The sequence below is a fragment of the Oryctolagus cuniculus genome, chromosome 20 (assembly GCF_051225735.1).
Source record: "Oryctolagus cuniculus isolate XC-2025 breed Fujian yellow rabbit chromosome 20, ASM5122573v1, whole genome shotgun sequence".
NCBI lineage: Eukaryota > Metazoa > Chordata > Mammalia > Lagomorpha > Leporidae > Oryctolagus > Oryctolagus cuniculus.
Window position 1 is genome coordinate 42,455,659 of NC_142886.1, and position 15,737 is coordinate 42,471,395.

At 50.9% G+C, this 15,737-nt stretch overlaps 1 protein-coding gene across 6 annotated transcripts in view; it reads left to right on the forward strand.

The window, feature by feature from the left end:
* GOLGA5 (golgin A5) overlaps window positions 1-15,354 on the forward strand; it is a 36,429-nt gene extending 21,075 nt beyond the window's left edge. For all 6 annotated transcript variants that reach the window (XR_016226875.1, XM_002719592.6, XM_089322725.1 and 3 more), the window contains 6 exons: window positions 2,880-3,008; window positions 5,499-5,597; window positions 10,999-11,224; window positions 12,034-12,139; window positions 13,398-13,461; window positions 14,732-15,354. Coding sequence is in view for 5 of the 6 variants with exons in the window: in XM_002719592.6 (XP_002719638.3) it covers window positions 2,880-3,008; window positions 5,499-5,597; window positions 10,999-11,224; window positions 12,034-12,139; window positions 13,398-13,461; window positions 14,732-14,812 (705 nt within the window). In the remaining variant the exon portion in view is untranslated. The remainder of the gene's footprint in view (window positions 1-2,879; window positions 3,009-5,498; window positions 5,598-10,998; window positions 11,225-12,033; window positions 12,140-13,397; window positions 13,462-14,731) is intronic.
* Window positions 15,355-15,737: the final 383 nt, after the last annotated feature.

Below are 15,737 nucleotides of genomic sequence, written 5' to 3' on the forward strand. Positions count from 1 at the left end.
CGAACATGGCCACCAGATTCGTGCATTCGCAGGTGCCTGCCGTGTGCCAGGCTTGGAGTTACAGCGGGAGCCAGAAAGGGTCTTTGTGTTCGAGGATACGACCTTCTGATGGCTAAAAGCAAGTGCAGTTCGAGCTTTCCTGTGAACCTGGGATGGTTTCTGATATTAGAATGGACTGGGAGATGGCCTTGTAGTCTTAAGCGTGATCTTTCAGTTTGCAAAGCGAAAAGGTTATGGAAAAGTCGAATTAAAAGATGAGTTTATTTTGGTGCAAAAACATGTTAAAACCCATGCTTAGTTTTTTCAAAATGTGCATTTCCATAAACTTTTGAAGCCCTTACATATAGTTTAATTAGTGTATTTAATCCAAAAGTAAAACAAGACCATTCATTTCACTTAAACAGGGGCCTTTGACTTAAATATTACAGGAGAGAGTCTCTGAGGATGAGGAAACAAAGGGCGGGTAGTGAACCTCACTTTCTTAAATCTTGTATTGATTTATTTCCTTCTTATTTGAAAGGCAGAGAGAGAGTTAGACAGAAATCTTCCATCCGGGGGCCAGCATCATGGGCCAGCAGGTTAAGAAGCTGCCTGTGCCACGCATCCCAGATGAGTGCCTGTTCAGGTCTCGGCTGCTCCCTGCTAATGTGGCTGGGAAGGCAGTGGAAGTGGCCCCAGTGCTTGGGCCCCTGCCACCTACTTGGGAGACGCAGATGGAGTTCCTGGCTCCAGGCTTCGGCCTGGCCCAGCCCTGGCCAGTGCGGCCACTTGGGGAGTGAACCAGTGGACAGAGATCTTGGTATCTCTCCCTCTCTCTCCACCCCTGGCTTTCAAATAAATAAATCTTTAAAAAGGAAAGAAAGAAATCTGTTTGCTATGTGCCCCAGATGCCCACAACAGCCAGGCCTGAGCCACACCAGAGCCATGACCCTGGAACCCCTTCCAGGCCTCCCGCCTGGGCAGGGGCAGCTCCTGGAGCAGTCACTGCTGCCTTTGCACATCAGAGGAAGCTGGACTGAAGGGGAGCGCCAGGACGTGAACCAGGCACCCGGGAAGGGACGTTCCGAACAGCACGCTAGCCAGCCGCTGCGCAAAAGCTCGCCCCAAGCTGCCATTCCTTAAAAAAAAAAAAGACACTGTGTGAGGATATTCATCCGTGCACCATGCACTCACTCTGAGGGTTGGTGTACACTACATAAAAGAGAGAAAAGCATAGGCGTTGTGAGAACAGGATACTAGGCAGGCCTGGGTGTGAGCCCGTCTTCGGCACTCAATAGATGCTCCCTGCCTGAGGCGCTTAGCGTTCACGTCTGGAAGACACAGGTTCACAGTACCCGCTGCGGAGTGAAGGCCTCGCCTTGCTCCTGACATGTGACAGGCCCTCAGTAATCATAGCCGCCGTCACTCCTGGATTTTCTTCTTGAGGATTGTTTATGAATGAATCCTTTTTTAAGAAAACAGCTTTGTTGTTTGAAAGGCCGAGTGACAGACAGAAAGGTGCAGGGGCATCTTCCATCCATTGGTTCACTCCCCAAATGGGCTGGACCAGGCTGAAACCAACAGCAAGCAACTCCATCCTGGTCTCCCACACGGGTGACGGGGGCCGGGTACTTGAGCCGTCATCGCTGCTTCCCCAGGGGCATTAGCAGGAAGCTGGATTGGAAGCAGCGTGGCCAGGATTTGAACTGGCACTTCACTGTGGGCTGCCAGCATCCCAAGTGGTGGCTTAACCCACTGTTACAACACCAGCCCCTTAAGTAGGATTTTTTAAATCTGTAAATGACGTCAAAGTCCAACAAATTGGGTTCTGTGAACATAAAATTGGGTAGATGCTAAACTTATTCACACCTGGCCTGTGTCTTTCTGGTGCTGAAATTGATTCCTGCTGCAGCCCCATGAGGGAGAGGCTGGTGGGTTCATGTGTAGCTGAAGATGGGCCCCCCGAGGCTGGCAGTGGCAGAGCCAGGGTTAGACCCCCGGCCCGTCCTAACTCGGGAACGTGTGTTCTTAACCGCCTGCGTGCTCGCCTCTGAGGAATCTGCCTCCTGTAGGCAAGTTGATGACAGAGATTCACCTACCTTCCACCAACCCCAGAATCTCAGAAGGGTTGCACGGGGCTGTGTGAGTTAGAACTGCACGCGCTGGGATTATTATCTGGCAGCATTGTTCCTCTAAGTCGTTCCCAGCAGCGCGTCAGCTTCTGGAGTTTGCAGAGGTGAGTGCTGAGAGAACTGGAAGGTGACGAGCAGAGTCGAGATGCTGGCTGTAGCCCCTCGCGTGCTGTCTGAATGGGTTATGCCGAAGCCCATAGGAAAAGTACCGAGACCTCCAGCCGCGCTCTTTGCCAATGGTAGATCCCACAGGAAATCCGGAAGGTGGTTTGGAGTTTGAAGAAATGAGATCAAGAGGTGTGGGAGGTGTGAATCAGAGGTAACAAAGCTAGAAGCAGAACAGGCGCCGCTGAGGTGGGAGCGGGAGCGCCGTGTCCTCTGCGCTCAGGGTTCTACCCTGCCTGAGCCGGGAGCTGGTGCGGCGCCTGGTGCGGCGCGGCCGCTCGGGTGTGGCCTGTTCTGCTTGCCATTGGCAGCTAGAACAGAGCCGTGCGGCTCCTCCCCAGGAAGCCAGACGGCTTGTGCGCCGCCCTTCGCCCTGCCGGGTGTCGGTGTGCTGAGCTGCCGAGCTGCTGCCGCGTCTCTCCTCTCCATCCCCTCCGCACTCGCAGAGCCCAGTTCACAGCACACAGCAGGCGGCTACTTCAGAAAGCTGTGGAAACTGGACTCAAAGATTATTCTCTTTTCCGGGAACTCTTTGAAGACCCCTCAGGAAACTCTGAGCTGAATGGTTGGTTGCTGGGTTCACGTGAAGGCTTCTGCTTGTAGGACGCGGAGGCCCAGCAGGTCAGTGAGGCCGAGGCGGCGAGAGAGCAGCTGCAGGAGCTGCAGGAGCAAGTAGCTGCTCAGAGAGCGTCCAGACAAGAGCTGGAGACGGAGCTGGACCGGCTGAAGCAGGTGAGCCTTCCGTTCCCGGGAAGACCCAGCCTCTGGTCGTGCGGGCGGGGCCTGGCTCGCCGGGACGCCGGGAGTGGGCCCAGCGGGGGGTGGGGGCCCTTACGGTCCCACATGCCTGAGCATCCCACCCTCTGAGGGTTTGTTTTTTTCTTTAATAGAGGCCCAAAATAGTAATGAGACTTTGCAAAGACTGGACAACTAGTCAGAATGGAACAGAGCCAGGATTCCTGTCTGAGCGCCCGCTTTCTTCCCGCTACCCTGCGTTTGTATTTTACCTTTTGTCAGAAAATTCTGTAGAAAACTTCAGAATTCACTAGATCAGTCAGCCGGCATGAGTATTTATTACATTATACTTTCCAGAAACAACAGTAAATCTGTGTATATGTACATAGCATACCATGTTAGCGCCATATTAACTGCTGTTTGAGTGAAAAAAGTGCTTATAACAGACTCTTCCTATTGATCTTGTTTAAAATTTTACGTCATTCTTCAGCTAGCAGTTGTCTGCTCCCTGAATCTAAATATTTTATTTTTAAAACAAAATTTATTTTGTTTATTTGAAAGAGTGACACACAGAGAGAGAGAGAGATCTTGCATCCCTGGTTCATTCTCAAAATGGCTGCCACAGCAGAGGCTGGGCCAGGCTGAAGCCATAAGCCTGGAACTCTATCCTGGTCTCCCTCGTGGGTAGGGACCCAAGTACCTGGGCCATCTTCCACTGCCTTCCCAGGTGCATTAGCAGGGAGCTTGATCTGAAGTGGAGCTGCCAGGACTCAAACTGGTGCCCATGAGGGATACTGGCACCACACGTAGCAGCTTAACCAGCTATATCACAATGCCGGTCCCTTGGTCTTATGCTTTTATTTATTTATTTATTTTAGTAGATATGTAAGAACAGGACCACTGGATCATCTAGTAAGTGTGTATCTAACCTAAAGGAGAAAAAAAAATCAGCCAAATTGTTTTCTGCATTGTTTCTAAAACATTTGCACTGTTTTGCGTTTCCACTAGCAATAACAAGGAGTTCCAGTTTCCCCACATCCTCACTGATACTCGGTACTGTCAGTCTTTCTAGCCGCAGCTATTCTAGTAGGTATATGGTGTTCAGTTTGCAATTTCTCAGTAATTAATGTTGTCGAGGGGCCGGATGCTGTGGCAAAGCAGGTTAAGCTACTGCTTGCAGTGCTGGCGTTCCATATGGATGCCGGTTCAAGTTCTGGCTGCTCCACTTCTGATCCAGCTCCTGGCAAACGTGCCTGAGAAAGCAGTGGAAGGTGGCCCAAGTACTCGTGTCCCTGTACCCCCGTGGGTGACCCAAAGGAAGCTCCTGGCTTTGGCCTGGCCCAGCCCCAGCAGTTGTCACCATTTGGGGAGTGAACCAGTGGGTGAAAGGCCTCTCTCTCTCTCTTTGTAAACCTGCCTTTCAAATAAATAAAATAAATCTTAAAAAAAAAAAAAAGGTTGTTGAGCAGCCTGTCAAATGCTCATCTGACTTGAGGATAGCACTGGTTTTGCTCCATCACTGATAGAGAGAGAGAGAGACACACACACACACAACAAGAAATGCTTCCAGATTCACAGCCGACTGCACCAGGGCACTACTAGAGTGCACGATGGGTACGTGGACGCAGAATCAGTCAGTACGTAAGACCAAAGTGCATGCCGATCCGAAGTCACGCCGAATCACTGAAATACAGTGTACAGCAGGGAGGAGAGCCTGGGGCTGCCCAGCCTTGCGCTAACCATGCACACAGCAGGGAGAAGCAGCCGCAGGAGGAAGTACAGGAGATGGGGGCGGTCAAACTGCCGGGGACGACTTCAGACACCTGGCTCAGGCTGGTCACGGAACAGATGGGAAAAGTGAGAGGAGCGAGAAAGGAGATGACAGACTTTAACGTGGCCTTGCCTGACTTCATTCAAGCTCTAGGCTAGCACACAATTTAGGGTTAGAGTTACTGAAATTACTGAGGAGTGTGTTTGATCCCAAGCCCTGGTTCTTCACCTCTACAACCTCTGGTCACTGGGGAGACGGCCTGTGGTCACCGCACGGCCACTTTCCCCTACCTTCCTCCCTCATTTATAAAGGGCATGGGAGAGGGTGCCGCAAGGCCGTCTGCCACAATAGACAGATTATCTCGCCAACCGTCAAGGGCATCAAGCTGTGGCCATTTCATTCCTAGTAGCCTTGAATGAATTAGGACAGCTGATCTTATAACTAAGTTATATATTAAGCACTCTGATATGGGATGCTTAATGAGCAGGCAGTGTCTAAGCACCATGCTAGACACCTGCCTCTGAAATGCTCCCCAGGCCCCTTGGCCTCTGCAGCCATTTGGAGAATGAACCCGTGGATGAAAGATTCCCTCTTTCTCTCTCTCCCTCCCTCTCTCCCACCCGCTCCTCTGCCCCCGCCCCCCACCCCTTTAACCCTTTGCTGGGGGTGGATAAGGAAACTGACTTGGCGTTTGCTTATCCCGACTCACTTCATAGGAGTTCCGCTATGTAGAAGACGATCTGCATCGAACAAAGAACACGCTGCAGAGCAGAATCAAGGATCGAGAGGAAGACATTCAGAAGCTCAGGAGCCAGGTAGGCTGTTCCTGCTGCTCCTGGCTGCGGTGAGGGTGTCGTTCGTGAGGCGTGGTAGGCAAGACCTCGTTTCCCCCAGATTCTGTTGTTGCGCTGGAGGTGAATCATTTCGAGCCTGGTGCCGTTTGAGTCTGCACTGGCTGCTCTGTGGCTTGTTAGAGGGATCCCATAGCCAGAGTGACCCGGGAAGAGGAGACTTCTCCAGTTTTCATGGCTCTGGGCTCAGTGTGGTTATGCTGGTTCCTAGTTTCATAATCTTGTTTTCTGTCACCTAACAAAAAATCCAATAACAAATCCTCCTCTTCACAACTGATGATTCTTGCATAAAGTCTCCAAGGTCTTTCTTAACTGTGAAAATAACAAAACACAGAAAATGACACCGTTAAGCTTACCACCCAGTTTACCAAAGCCTTTGTCATTAAAAGAGTCTCATACACTGTATTTTTATGTTGTCTTTTCCTTCCCTATAGTTTGGTGATCAGTTTAATTTATGCTGGACTCACTAGTCATTTACATAATTTGCATGGAGAATGATTCTTTTTTGGTTTAAGGATTTATTTATTTTATTTGAAAGAGTTAAAACAGAGAGAGAAGGAGAGGCAGAGAGAGGGATATTGGTCTTCCATCTGCTGGTTCACTCCCCAGATGGCCGCAATGGCTGGAGCTGTGCCAATCTGAAGCCAGGAGCCAGGAGCTTCTTCAGGTTTCCCAGGCAGGTGCAGGGGCCCAAGAACTTGTGCCATCTTCCACTGCTTTCCTGGGCCATAGCAGGGAGCTGGATCGGAAGTGGAGCAGCCAGGACTCAAACTGGCGCCCATATGGGATGCTGGCGCTGCAGACAGCGGCTTTACCCACTACGCCACAGTGCTGGCCCCTGATTAATTCTTTTTTGCAGTTAGCTAGTGACTTAGTTTGAACTCTGAAAAGTCCAATAATTTTAGTCTTTTTAAGTTTCAGACGTAATAGGAGCCCGTAATTTAAAATGTTTTAAAATATTTTGCCTTAAGTTTGCTGAGCGTTGGATAGCAGCTGACTTGCATGCCCTTCCCCCGCCCCATCTGTGAACTGCTACGGACTCATGTGCCGCAGAGTCAGAGAAGGAAGGAAGGAGAAGCTGCCGGTTGTCTAAAGTACTGTGCTGCTGTTGTTAAGCAGGACTTAAGCACGGAAGGTTTCTCTGTTTTTCATCTAATTAAAGCAGGAAAACCTTTGTCTCAGAAGATGGACTTTCACGATTGAAAAAAGAGGTGAGCATGCTCACGAGACTGCGAGAAGCCGGAGTGTGAGCCTTGGCTGTGCATGAGCAGGGGAGCTCCTGCTCCTGCGTGCGGGCCGCCCGCGGGCCTGGCGGCTCAGCAGGCGGCTTCAGAGCAGTCCGGTTGCCTGCTGGAACGTGTTTTCATTCTGCAAAACCACCCTGTGGGAGCGGATGGAAACGCACAGGGAAGAGGAGCCCTAGTCCTTAGCTCCTGGTTAGACTTCACAGTTACAGAGGTTAATTGGGGCTGAATGAGGGCCTGAGGTATGAAGCTTCCAGGAGAAGGTGTGGGAGGCCGTTAGTGCAGTTTAGGGTAGACGATTTAGAGAAGACACAAGATGGACTCACCATTGGAGAAAACCCTGAGAGGTCTGTATCTCTCTTTGTGACTCTGCTTTTCAAATAAATAAAGTTTTCTGCTCATCAAAATACATGATTACAAAAATGAATAAAGGGGGCAAGCGCAGTGGTGCAGTGGGTTAAAGCCCTGGACTGAAGCGCCAGCATCCCATATGGGTGGTGGTTCTAGTCCCAGCTGCTCCTATTCCCATCCAGCTCTCTGCTCTAGCCTGGGATAGCAGCAGCAGATGGCCCAAGTCCTTGGGCCTCTGCACCCACATGGGAGACATGGAAGAAGCTCCTGGCTCCTGGCTTCAGATCAGTGCAGCTCTGGCCATTGCAGGCGTTTGGGGAGTGAACCAGTGGATGGAAGACCTCTCTCTCTGTGTCTCTACCTCTCTAACTCTGTCTTTCAAATAAATAAAATAAATCTTTAAAAAAAGTGAATAGGGGTGAGTCACTGACTAGGAGAGGATATTTACTATACAGGTAGCTGATAAGGCTCAGTGATCAGAACGGGCAGCATACTTAGACAGATGTTAGAAAAGGAGACATATGCCGGCGCTGCAGCTCACTAGGCTAGTCCTCCGCCTGCAGCACGGGCAGCCCGGGTTCTAGTCCCAGTCAGGGTGCCGGATGCTGTCCTGGTTGCTCCTCTTCCAGTCCAGCTCTCTGCTGTGGCCCAGGAGTGCAGTAGAGGATGGCCAGGTCCTTGGGCCCTGCACCTTCATGGGAGACCAGGAAGAAGCACCTGGCTCCTGGCATCGGATCGGCACAGTGCGCCAGCCACAACACTCTGGCTGTAGCGGCCACTTGGGGGGTGAACCAATGGAAAAAGGAAGACCTTTCTCTCTGTCTCTCTATTTCACTGTCTCACTCTGCTTGTCAAAAAAAAAAAGAAAAGAAAAGACATATGAAGGGCCAAATAAGCACATGACTGGGAGCTTAGTACTACATACCCCTAGCATGGCTAAAGTTAAAGAGCCTGGCAAGACCACGTGCCAAAGTGAATCAGTGGATGGAAAATCAATTTCTCTCTCTCTCTCCCTCCCTCTCTCTCTCCTTCTCTCTCTCTCTCTCTCTCCTATAACTCTGCATTTTGAAGAAATAAATCAATCTTAAAAACAAAGGGGCCGTTGGTGTGGTATAGCAGGTTTACCCGCCACCTGTGGCATTGGCAGCCCATGGGTGCCGTTTTTCGCCTCCTAGCTGCTCTGCTTCCTCTCCAACTCTCTGCTAATGTGACTGGGAGGTCAGTGGAGGATTACCCAAGTGCCTGGGCCCTGCACCCATGTGGGAGACCTGGCTAAAGCTCTTGGCTCCTGGCTTCAGATTGGCCCAGCTGTGGTCATTGAGGCCATTTAGGGAGGGAACCAGCAGATTGAAGATTTCTCTCTCTCTCTCTCTGTATCTCTCTTTGTGACTCTGCCTTTCAAATAAATAAATCTTTAAAAAAAAGAAAAAGAACAATGTTTGGGATGATGGCACCATGCTTTGTTCTGGGTGTTGGTTACAAAGCTAGCACATTTGTGAAAATTCCTTGTATATTTAAAATCTGGGTCTTGGGCCGGCGCCGCGGCTCACTAGGCTAATCCTCCGCCTAGCGGCGCCGGCACACCGGGTACTAGTCCCGGTCGGGGCGCCGGATTCTGTCCCGGTTGCCCCTCTTCCAGGCCAGCTCTCTGCTATGGCCAGGGAGTGCAGTGGAGGATGGCCCAGGTGCTTGGGCCCTGCACCCCATGGGAGACCAGGAAAAGCACCTGGCTCCTGGCTCCTGCCATCGGATCAGCGCGGTGCACCGGCCGCAGCGCGCTGGCCGCGGCGGCCATTGGAGGGTGAACCAACGGCAAAGGAAGACCTTTCTCTCTGTCTCTCTCTCTCTCACTGTCCACTCTGCCTGTCAAAAATTAAAAAAAAATAAATAAATAAAAAAAAAATAAATAAAATCTGGGTCTTGCACTATAAGTAAATTTTCCTCAGTTAAAAAACACTGACGTAAGGAGGGTGTTAATGAGCGTGTCACAGTACAATCTTAAGCATTCTTTTTAAAATAGTAAACCTTAGCTTTTATGCCATATAATTCCATTTGGTAGTTATTATGCCCTGACTCCATGCTTAGTTTGTGAGGTGTGTGTAGGTGGTTCGGAAGGAGAGAAGCCCATTTTTGAAGTGCCTTCCGAGTAGCAGGTACCATGTAGATGTTGCTTTTGTGACTTCCTGTGACGTAAGCGCACATCCTGTGAGCAAGGAAACCGAGGCTTGGATTCCATAGCTTTCCCAGATCACAGCTTGGCAGGGCTGGGTTTTAAATGCAGATTGAATCATCAGCCTGTTTCCAAAACTGTATTGATGACGACAGTAACTGTTTTTTAAAAAAACAGATCTGTGTATTTGAAAGGCAGAGTTACAGAGAATAGAAGGGTGCAGAGAGAAATCTTCCATCTGCTGGTTCAGTCCCCAAATGGCTGCAACGGCTGAGGCTGGGCCAGGCTGAAGCCAGGAGCCAGGAGCTTCCTCTGGTTCTGCCATGTGGGTGCAGGGGCCCAAGGGCTTAGGCCATCCTCTGCTGCTTTCCTAGGTGTATTAGCAGGGAGCTGGATTGGAAGTGGAGCAGCTGGGACTCACACCAGTGCCCATGTGGGTTGCTGGCACTAAAGGCCCTGGCTTTAACCCGCTGCGCCACAGTGCTGGCCCCCAATGACAGTGACTCCTGTCTGGCAGAGCTCACTCTGAGTTCCAGTGAGGAGGCAAAAGGAACTCCCACGAGTCAGTGCCATCAGGTGACTGGCAGTGCCGAGGCTCAGGTGGGCTGAGCCCGGCCTAGGCTCGAGTGGATGAGATGACAGGCAATGTCCAGTACAGGATGGCATGGGAAGTGCCAATTCAGCCAGACCCTGCAAGAACTCTCCCGTCTAATGCCTCCATGCTCCTCCTGTGACGGCTGTTGTCCGCACTGACACGAGGAAGCCGATGCACAGAGGCGGAACAGTCCGTGCGTGGTCAGACAGCTTGAAAACTGCAGAGCAGGGACGCAGACCTGAGACTGAGCTCTGCCCTGCCTCACCCGCCGAGCTGCGGGGGATGATTGAGCTCCCTCCCGCACCCTGCTCGCGAGGGCGTTTGACCATAGTACCTCAGCATGAAATGGTTTGCATCGTGTCTCACACTCACATGTCCAACACCAGGCTGCACAAAATCATATTCTCACATGCTGTGTGTTTTGTGAATCAGAAAATATCCCAGCCGGTACCGTGGCTCACTAGGCTAATCCTCCGCCTGCGGCGCTGGTACCCCGGGTTCTAGTCCCGGTCGGGGCGCCGGATTCTGTCCTGGTCGCTCCCCTTCCTGTCCAGCTCTCTGCTGTGACCCGGGAGTGCAGTGGAGGATGGCCCAAGTCCTTGGGCCCTGTGCCCACATGGGAGACCAGGAGAAGCACCTGGCTCTTGGCTTCGGATCAGCGTGGTACGCCGGCCTCAGTGGCCATTGGAGGGTGAACCAACCGAAAAAAGGAAGACCATTCTTTCTGTCTCTCTCTCACTGTCCACTCTGCCTGTCAAAAAAAAAAAAAAAAAAAAAAAAAAAATCCCATTCTGTTCTGGTTTTAAAGCCGACTTCTGGCCCAGCAAATTGGTTTTGTGACTCACGGGTTCAGTCTGAACTCACTTCTGTGGACAGTGGACGAACCGTTACCGAGTTTGAGAAATCAGTGAATGGCACAGTGACCTGTGAGAGTGCAGTGATGTGATTTCCGTGTAGCACGGCTTCTCTCCTCTACAATAATCGGATGGACACTTGGCCTTGCAGCTCACCAATAAAGCCCTGAGCCACAGCAGCCAGTCCGAGTTGGAGAACCGCCTCCGCCAGCTCACGGAGACCCTGATCCAGAAGCAGACCATGCTGGAGAGCCTGAGCACCGAGAAGAACGCGCTGGTCTTCCAGCTGGAGCGCCTGGAGCAGCAGATGAGCGTGGCCCCGGGCAGCTCCAGCGGCGGCTCCTCCATTCACATGCCTGGCGTGGACAGTGGCGAAGGTAACGGACAGCACAGGGAACCTCAGCTGAGTGTCATCTGAACGGGACTGGGACAAACTACAGAGGGTTTGTGCTTGAAAAGAAGATAAGTCTGGGCCGGCGCTGTGGCTCACTAGGCTAATCCTCCGCCTTGCAGCACAGGCACACCAGGTTCTAGTCTCAGTCGGGGCACTGGATTCTGTCCCAGTTGCCCCTCTTCCAGGCCAGCTCTCTGCTGTGGCCCGGGAGTGCAGTGGAGGATGGCTCAAGTGCTTGGGCCCTGCACCCCATGGGAGACCAGGAGAAGCACCTGGCTCCTGCCTTCGGATCAGCGTGGTGCGCCGGCCACGGCGGCCATTGGAGGGTGAACCAATGGCAAAGGAAGACCTTTCTCTTTGTCTCTCTCTCTCACTGTCCACTCTGCCTGTAAAAAAAAAAAAAAAAAAAAAAAAAAGATGAGTCTGGAACGTGCAGGGAGTCAGGGTGGGAGGCGCGCCTTGGGGGTCCCCACCTCGTGGAGGGCTCCGCTGCTGTCCAGTTAGGGCAATGGAAGGGCCGTTGACACTGACTCTTGACCAACGCCTGGCATTTGTTCTCTCTTTCATTTTTGCTAAAATTGTTTTCTTAATTTTTAAGGTTTTATTTTTGTAGAAATAGAAGTTCAAACATTTTGTCTAACCAGAGTTACCTGGCTTCATCTTTGGGGCCAGTGCTTAGAAAGTCGGCCGTGAGAATTTCTTCCACTTGTGGCCGAGTGTATTTCCAGCCGTCACTTTTGTAGAAAGTTGACTTTGGTGTCAGTACATTCATTTATTTTCTTACTTAAACAGGCACACGTCTGCGAAATGTTCCTGTTCTTTTTAATGACACAGAGACTAACCTGGCAGGAATGTATGGAAAAGTTCGCAAAGCCGCCAGCTCCATCGACCAGTTTAGGTAAGCAGTGCCTGCCGGAGGAGTGGTGGTGGCTGCTGTTCTTACAGGTTTTCCCGTGGTTGCAGTGGTGTGAGCCCCACAGGAGGTGTTGGTGTATGGGGTGACATTCATCTTGCTCTGTGTATGATAGGTCAGTGTCACGCGGTGGCTTCAGGAGCTCCGCGAGTGCCTGCGTTTGACTGAAGATGATTAACCGCGGCCATTTCTGTTCTTTCTGCAACAAACTCAGTAAATTTCATCGGGACAGCCTCCGCCTCCTGTGAGAGTGCTCCTGTGGGTGTTTTAGCCTAGCACTCTGCCACAGGGTTGGAATGACAGAGCCTCCGTGCTCATGCGTCACTGGACTCTTCTCCTTTTACTGTATCTTTTATAGATGCTACAGAAATAAACAGCTTAGACGTTATCTACCTTTATATATACGTTTTTAAACTAGCAAAAATTTGCCTTATCAAGGATATGTTCTAACAGTTTACCCATAGCCTTGATGAAGTTCGTGTTTTAAATAACCTTCTCTGCCAGTTGTTCTTTCTAGTGTTTAATTAAACACAGTTTGAATGAACTACCACATAATGGTGATCTTTTTTACTGTGGTGATCAGCACCTAGACTCGTACAGTCAGACCCCTGAGGCCTCGAGCCCGGGTTCCCAGAGCCACTGTCTCCGTGTCACTCACCTCTTAATGGATCATTTAGTTCAGCGTATGGCACGATTGTTGGAGAGCCTGTGTGTGGGCGTCGTGTCCGTGGCAGGGAAAGCAGCAGTAGAAAGGTGCATTTTCTTGTGCAGTTATCCACCTTGGAAGGGCGTGGTCGGGGTCTGCCCGAGCTGCTGTTCCTCCAGGTGCTCACTTGAGCCTCCCCAAGTTTCTGCAGCTTCATAGCCACGTGGAAGCTTGCAGGTCAGCTGTCCGCACGTCAGCGCCGGCCAGGACTGTCCCTCCCGTTCACATGTTTAACATCCACCCTAGCCCTCACAACTTCTTCAGTTCCTGAAAGAAGAATGATTGAGAGAGGTGCCTTGTGGTTGTGGCCCGAGCATGAAGGGAAACACCTCGTGCTCAAGTTCTGAGCTCCACGGTGCCTCAGTCACGAGCCAAGGATTTGCCTACCGCTCCGGCATTTCTACATGGTTATTTGAAGTCACCATTTAACAGTATTCTAGAAAAATCGTTCTGGGGAGGCCACACAGATAGTGGGAGTGGGTGAACTTTCCACAGTCGGAGGCTTCGTGTGGAGTGTAACCCTCCCTTCTCCCACAGCATCCGCCTGGGAATCTTCCTGCGGAGGTACCCCGTGGCCCGGGTGTTTGTCATCATCTACATGGTGAGTAAGCCTGTCGCGGAGGGCAGTGCTCGCTTGCTCGCTCGCTCGCTCCCGTGGCTGCCCTCGCCGCTATCTGGGCGATCCATTTTGAAAGATTAGAAGAACTCATGCTTTATCTTGAAGATTTTTTGTTCTTAAAGTAGGTAAATGAATAATTCGTGTGTCTAAATAGAAACAGAATAGGAACTTGTAGTCCTTTCCTACAAGTAAATCTAACTTCAGCGCAGTTTAATGTTCCCTGCGTTGCTAAGTCCTGCCCGTGATAAGCATACAGTGCAGAACTGCTGGTTTCATTTTATCTTGATGTTGTCAAGTTGCTTTAAGTATTTCTAAAAGAATCTCAAAATTAGTTTATTTTTTGCTGATTCCTTCACTTATTAAGTAGTGTTGGTAGCTGGGGGTTCCAAGGAGAAGGGGTCCCCAGGAGCCCTCTCTCGTCCTGATTGGGTCTATCCAGAAAAGGTTGCGTTGACTTGAGATGGGCTGTTTTCTTAAAAAGAAAGAAAAACCTACTGAAAAGGAAATTTCTCCGTCATCCACTAGAGGGAAGAGTACGCCTTTAAATAAGAAGTTTTAAAGAAGGAAGGATGGGAAGAATCAAACAAAAGGAATGGTGTCAGACAGGATTCAGAGATTCAGAATAGCGCCCCCTAGAGGCCGACAGCCCAGGTGTTGGAGATGCCGAGTGACACCAGAAGGTGGTTGGCGTGAACCATTTAGTGCTGCCCTGAGGGCGTTAGTGGAAATTCGGCATCCAGGGTCACAGACGGGGTGTGTGTGTGTGTGTGTGTGTGTGTGTAGATCCCCCTCCAAAACCCGACCCTCTGTTCCTGTCAAGAAGAGTCTCCCAGCTCCTCTTCCCCAAATCTTGGCTAAAGGCTTCAAAGCACCAGCCAGACTGTTCTAAGCCCTTCCAGCCGACTTCCGTGTGCAGGCACTTCTGATCTCGCTTTCTGCTCTGCGTGATGAGCGCCTGCTCGGTCGTCCATGCACACACGCGTGTGCGTGCGGACGCGGCAGTGCAGGCCCTCACGCCTCTCAGCGGGGAGTCCTGTGGCCCTGGCAGGCTTCCTTGCCCTCCAGTGCTCGTTGCTTACACAGTGTTTCTCAGTCACCTTGGTTCTCTGTCCAGTAAACGTGTGCGGAGGCCCTGCCACGCTCCACACACGGTGCCCTCCAGCCAGGGCACACACACAGCGAGCACTGGGCCCTGCGTCTGTGACAAAGACCCAGCTCTTGCTGACCCTAAGTCGTGTCTGTCTGTCCTCAGGCCTTGCTTCATCTCTGGGTCATGATTGTGCTGCTGACTTACAGCCCGGAAATGCACCACGACCAGCCCTATGGCAAGTGACTGGCCCGGTCGTCTCCTGGACTAGGAAGCTGCAGAAAGGCTAACTGCCTGAAGTTCCTGGGGAGGTGCAAAGATTTATTTTATCACTACAAGCTCTTATCTTTTTAAGTTATTATACAAGTCCTCCACTGCTAGATCTTCCTCTTCTTTCTTTCAAATGGTAAGAGTTTCTGAAACAGAGACAGTAATTTAATAAGCTCAGCTCTGGTTTTCCTGGGTTCAGTGGTCCTTATATATATATATTTATAGAGAGAGAGAGATAGACAGACAGACAGACAGACGGATGGATACTGGGTTGGTTCCCCTGTGTACATATCTTCCTGGATTTTAGGTGACACTGATTATGGGCTAATAATCAGGGAAACTAATTGTACTTAGTGAAAAAAATAAAAAGCTTCCTCTTTTGATAATTCAGTTGACTTTTGTACTTTCATATATTTAACTTTGCAAGTAGAGGTTTGCTTTGTACATGTTAAAGGCCTACTTGGTGTACATCTTTTTATGAATACATAAATAAAATTTTGCATTTTTCTTTTTTTAAATAATGGTTTTCATCCCCACTAAATGCGTCCTTGTCCAGATGGCCTTGTCTGAGTATTGGTGGTCCAGAGCACACGCCCCCCCCCCCGTGAGCGGGGATCCTGAGACCGGAAGTAGAGGCGGCATCTCTGAACGTGTGCTCGTGTCTGGGATTCCAGGCGGGGCGGCTGGCAGTCCTGGTTCTGCAGGACGGTGGATAGTGCGTGGTCTTACACTTCGACACATCGGGAAGCAGCTGGGTGCTTCGGGAGCAGCCCCTCAGGCCCCTGGCTGGAGCTCCTGGAAGTCAGCCTGGCGGTGAGGACGCTGGCACAGCAAGGCGGCTGACGGGAGGTCGGCGGTCAGCCTCCCGCGAGCGAGCGAGCCAGCGAGCCGGACTCAGGAG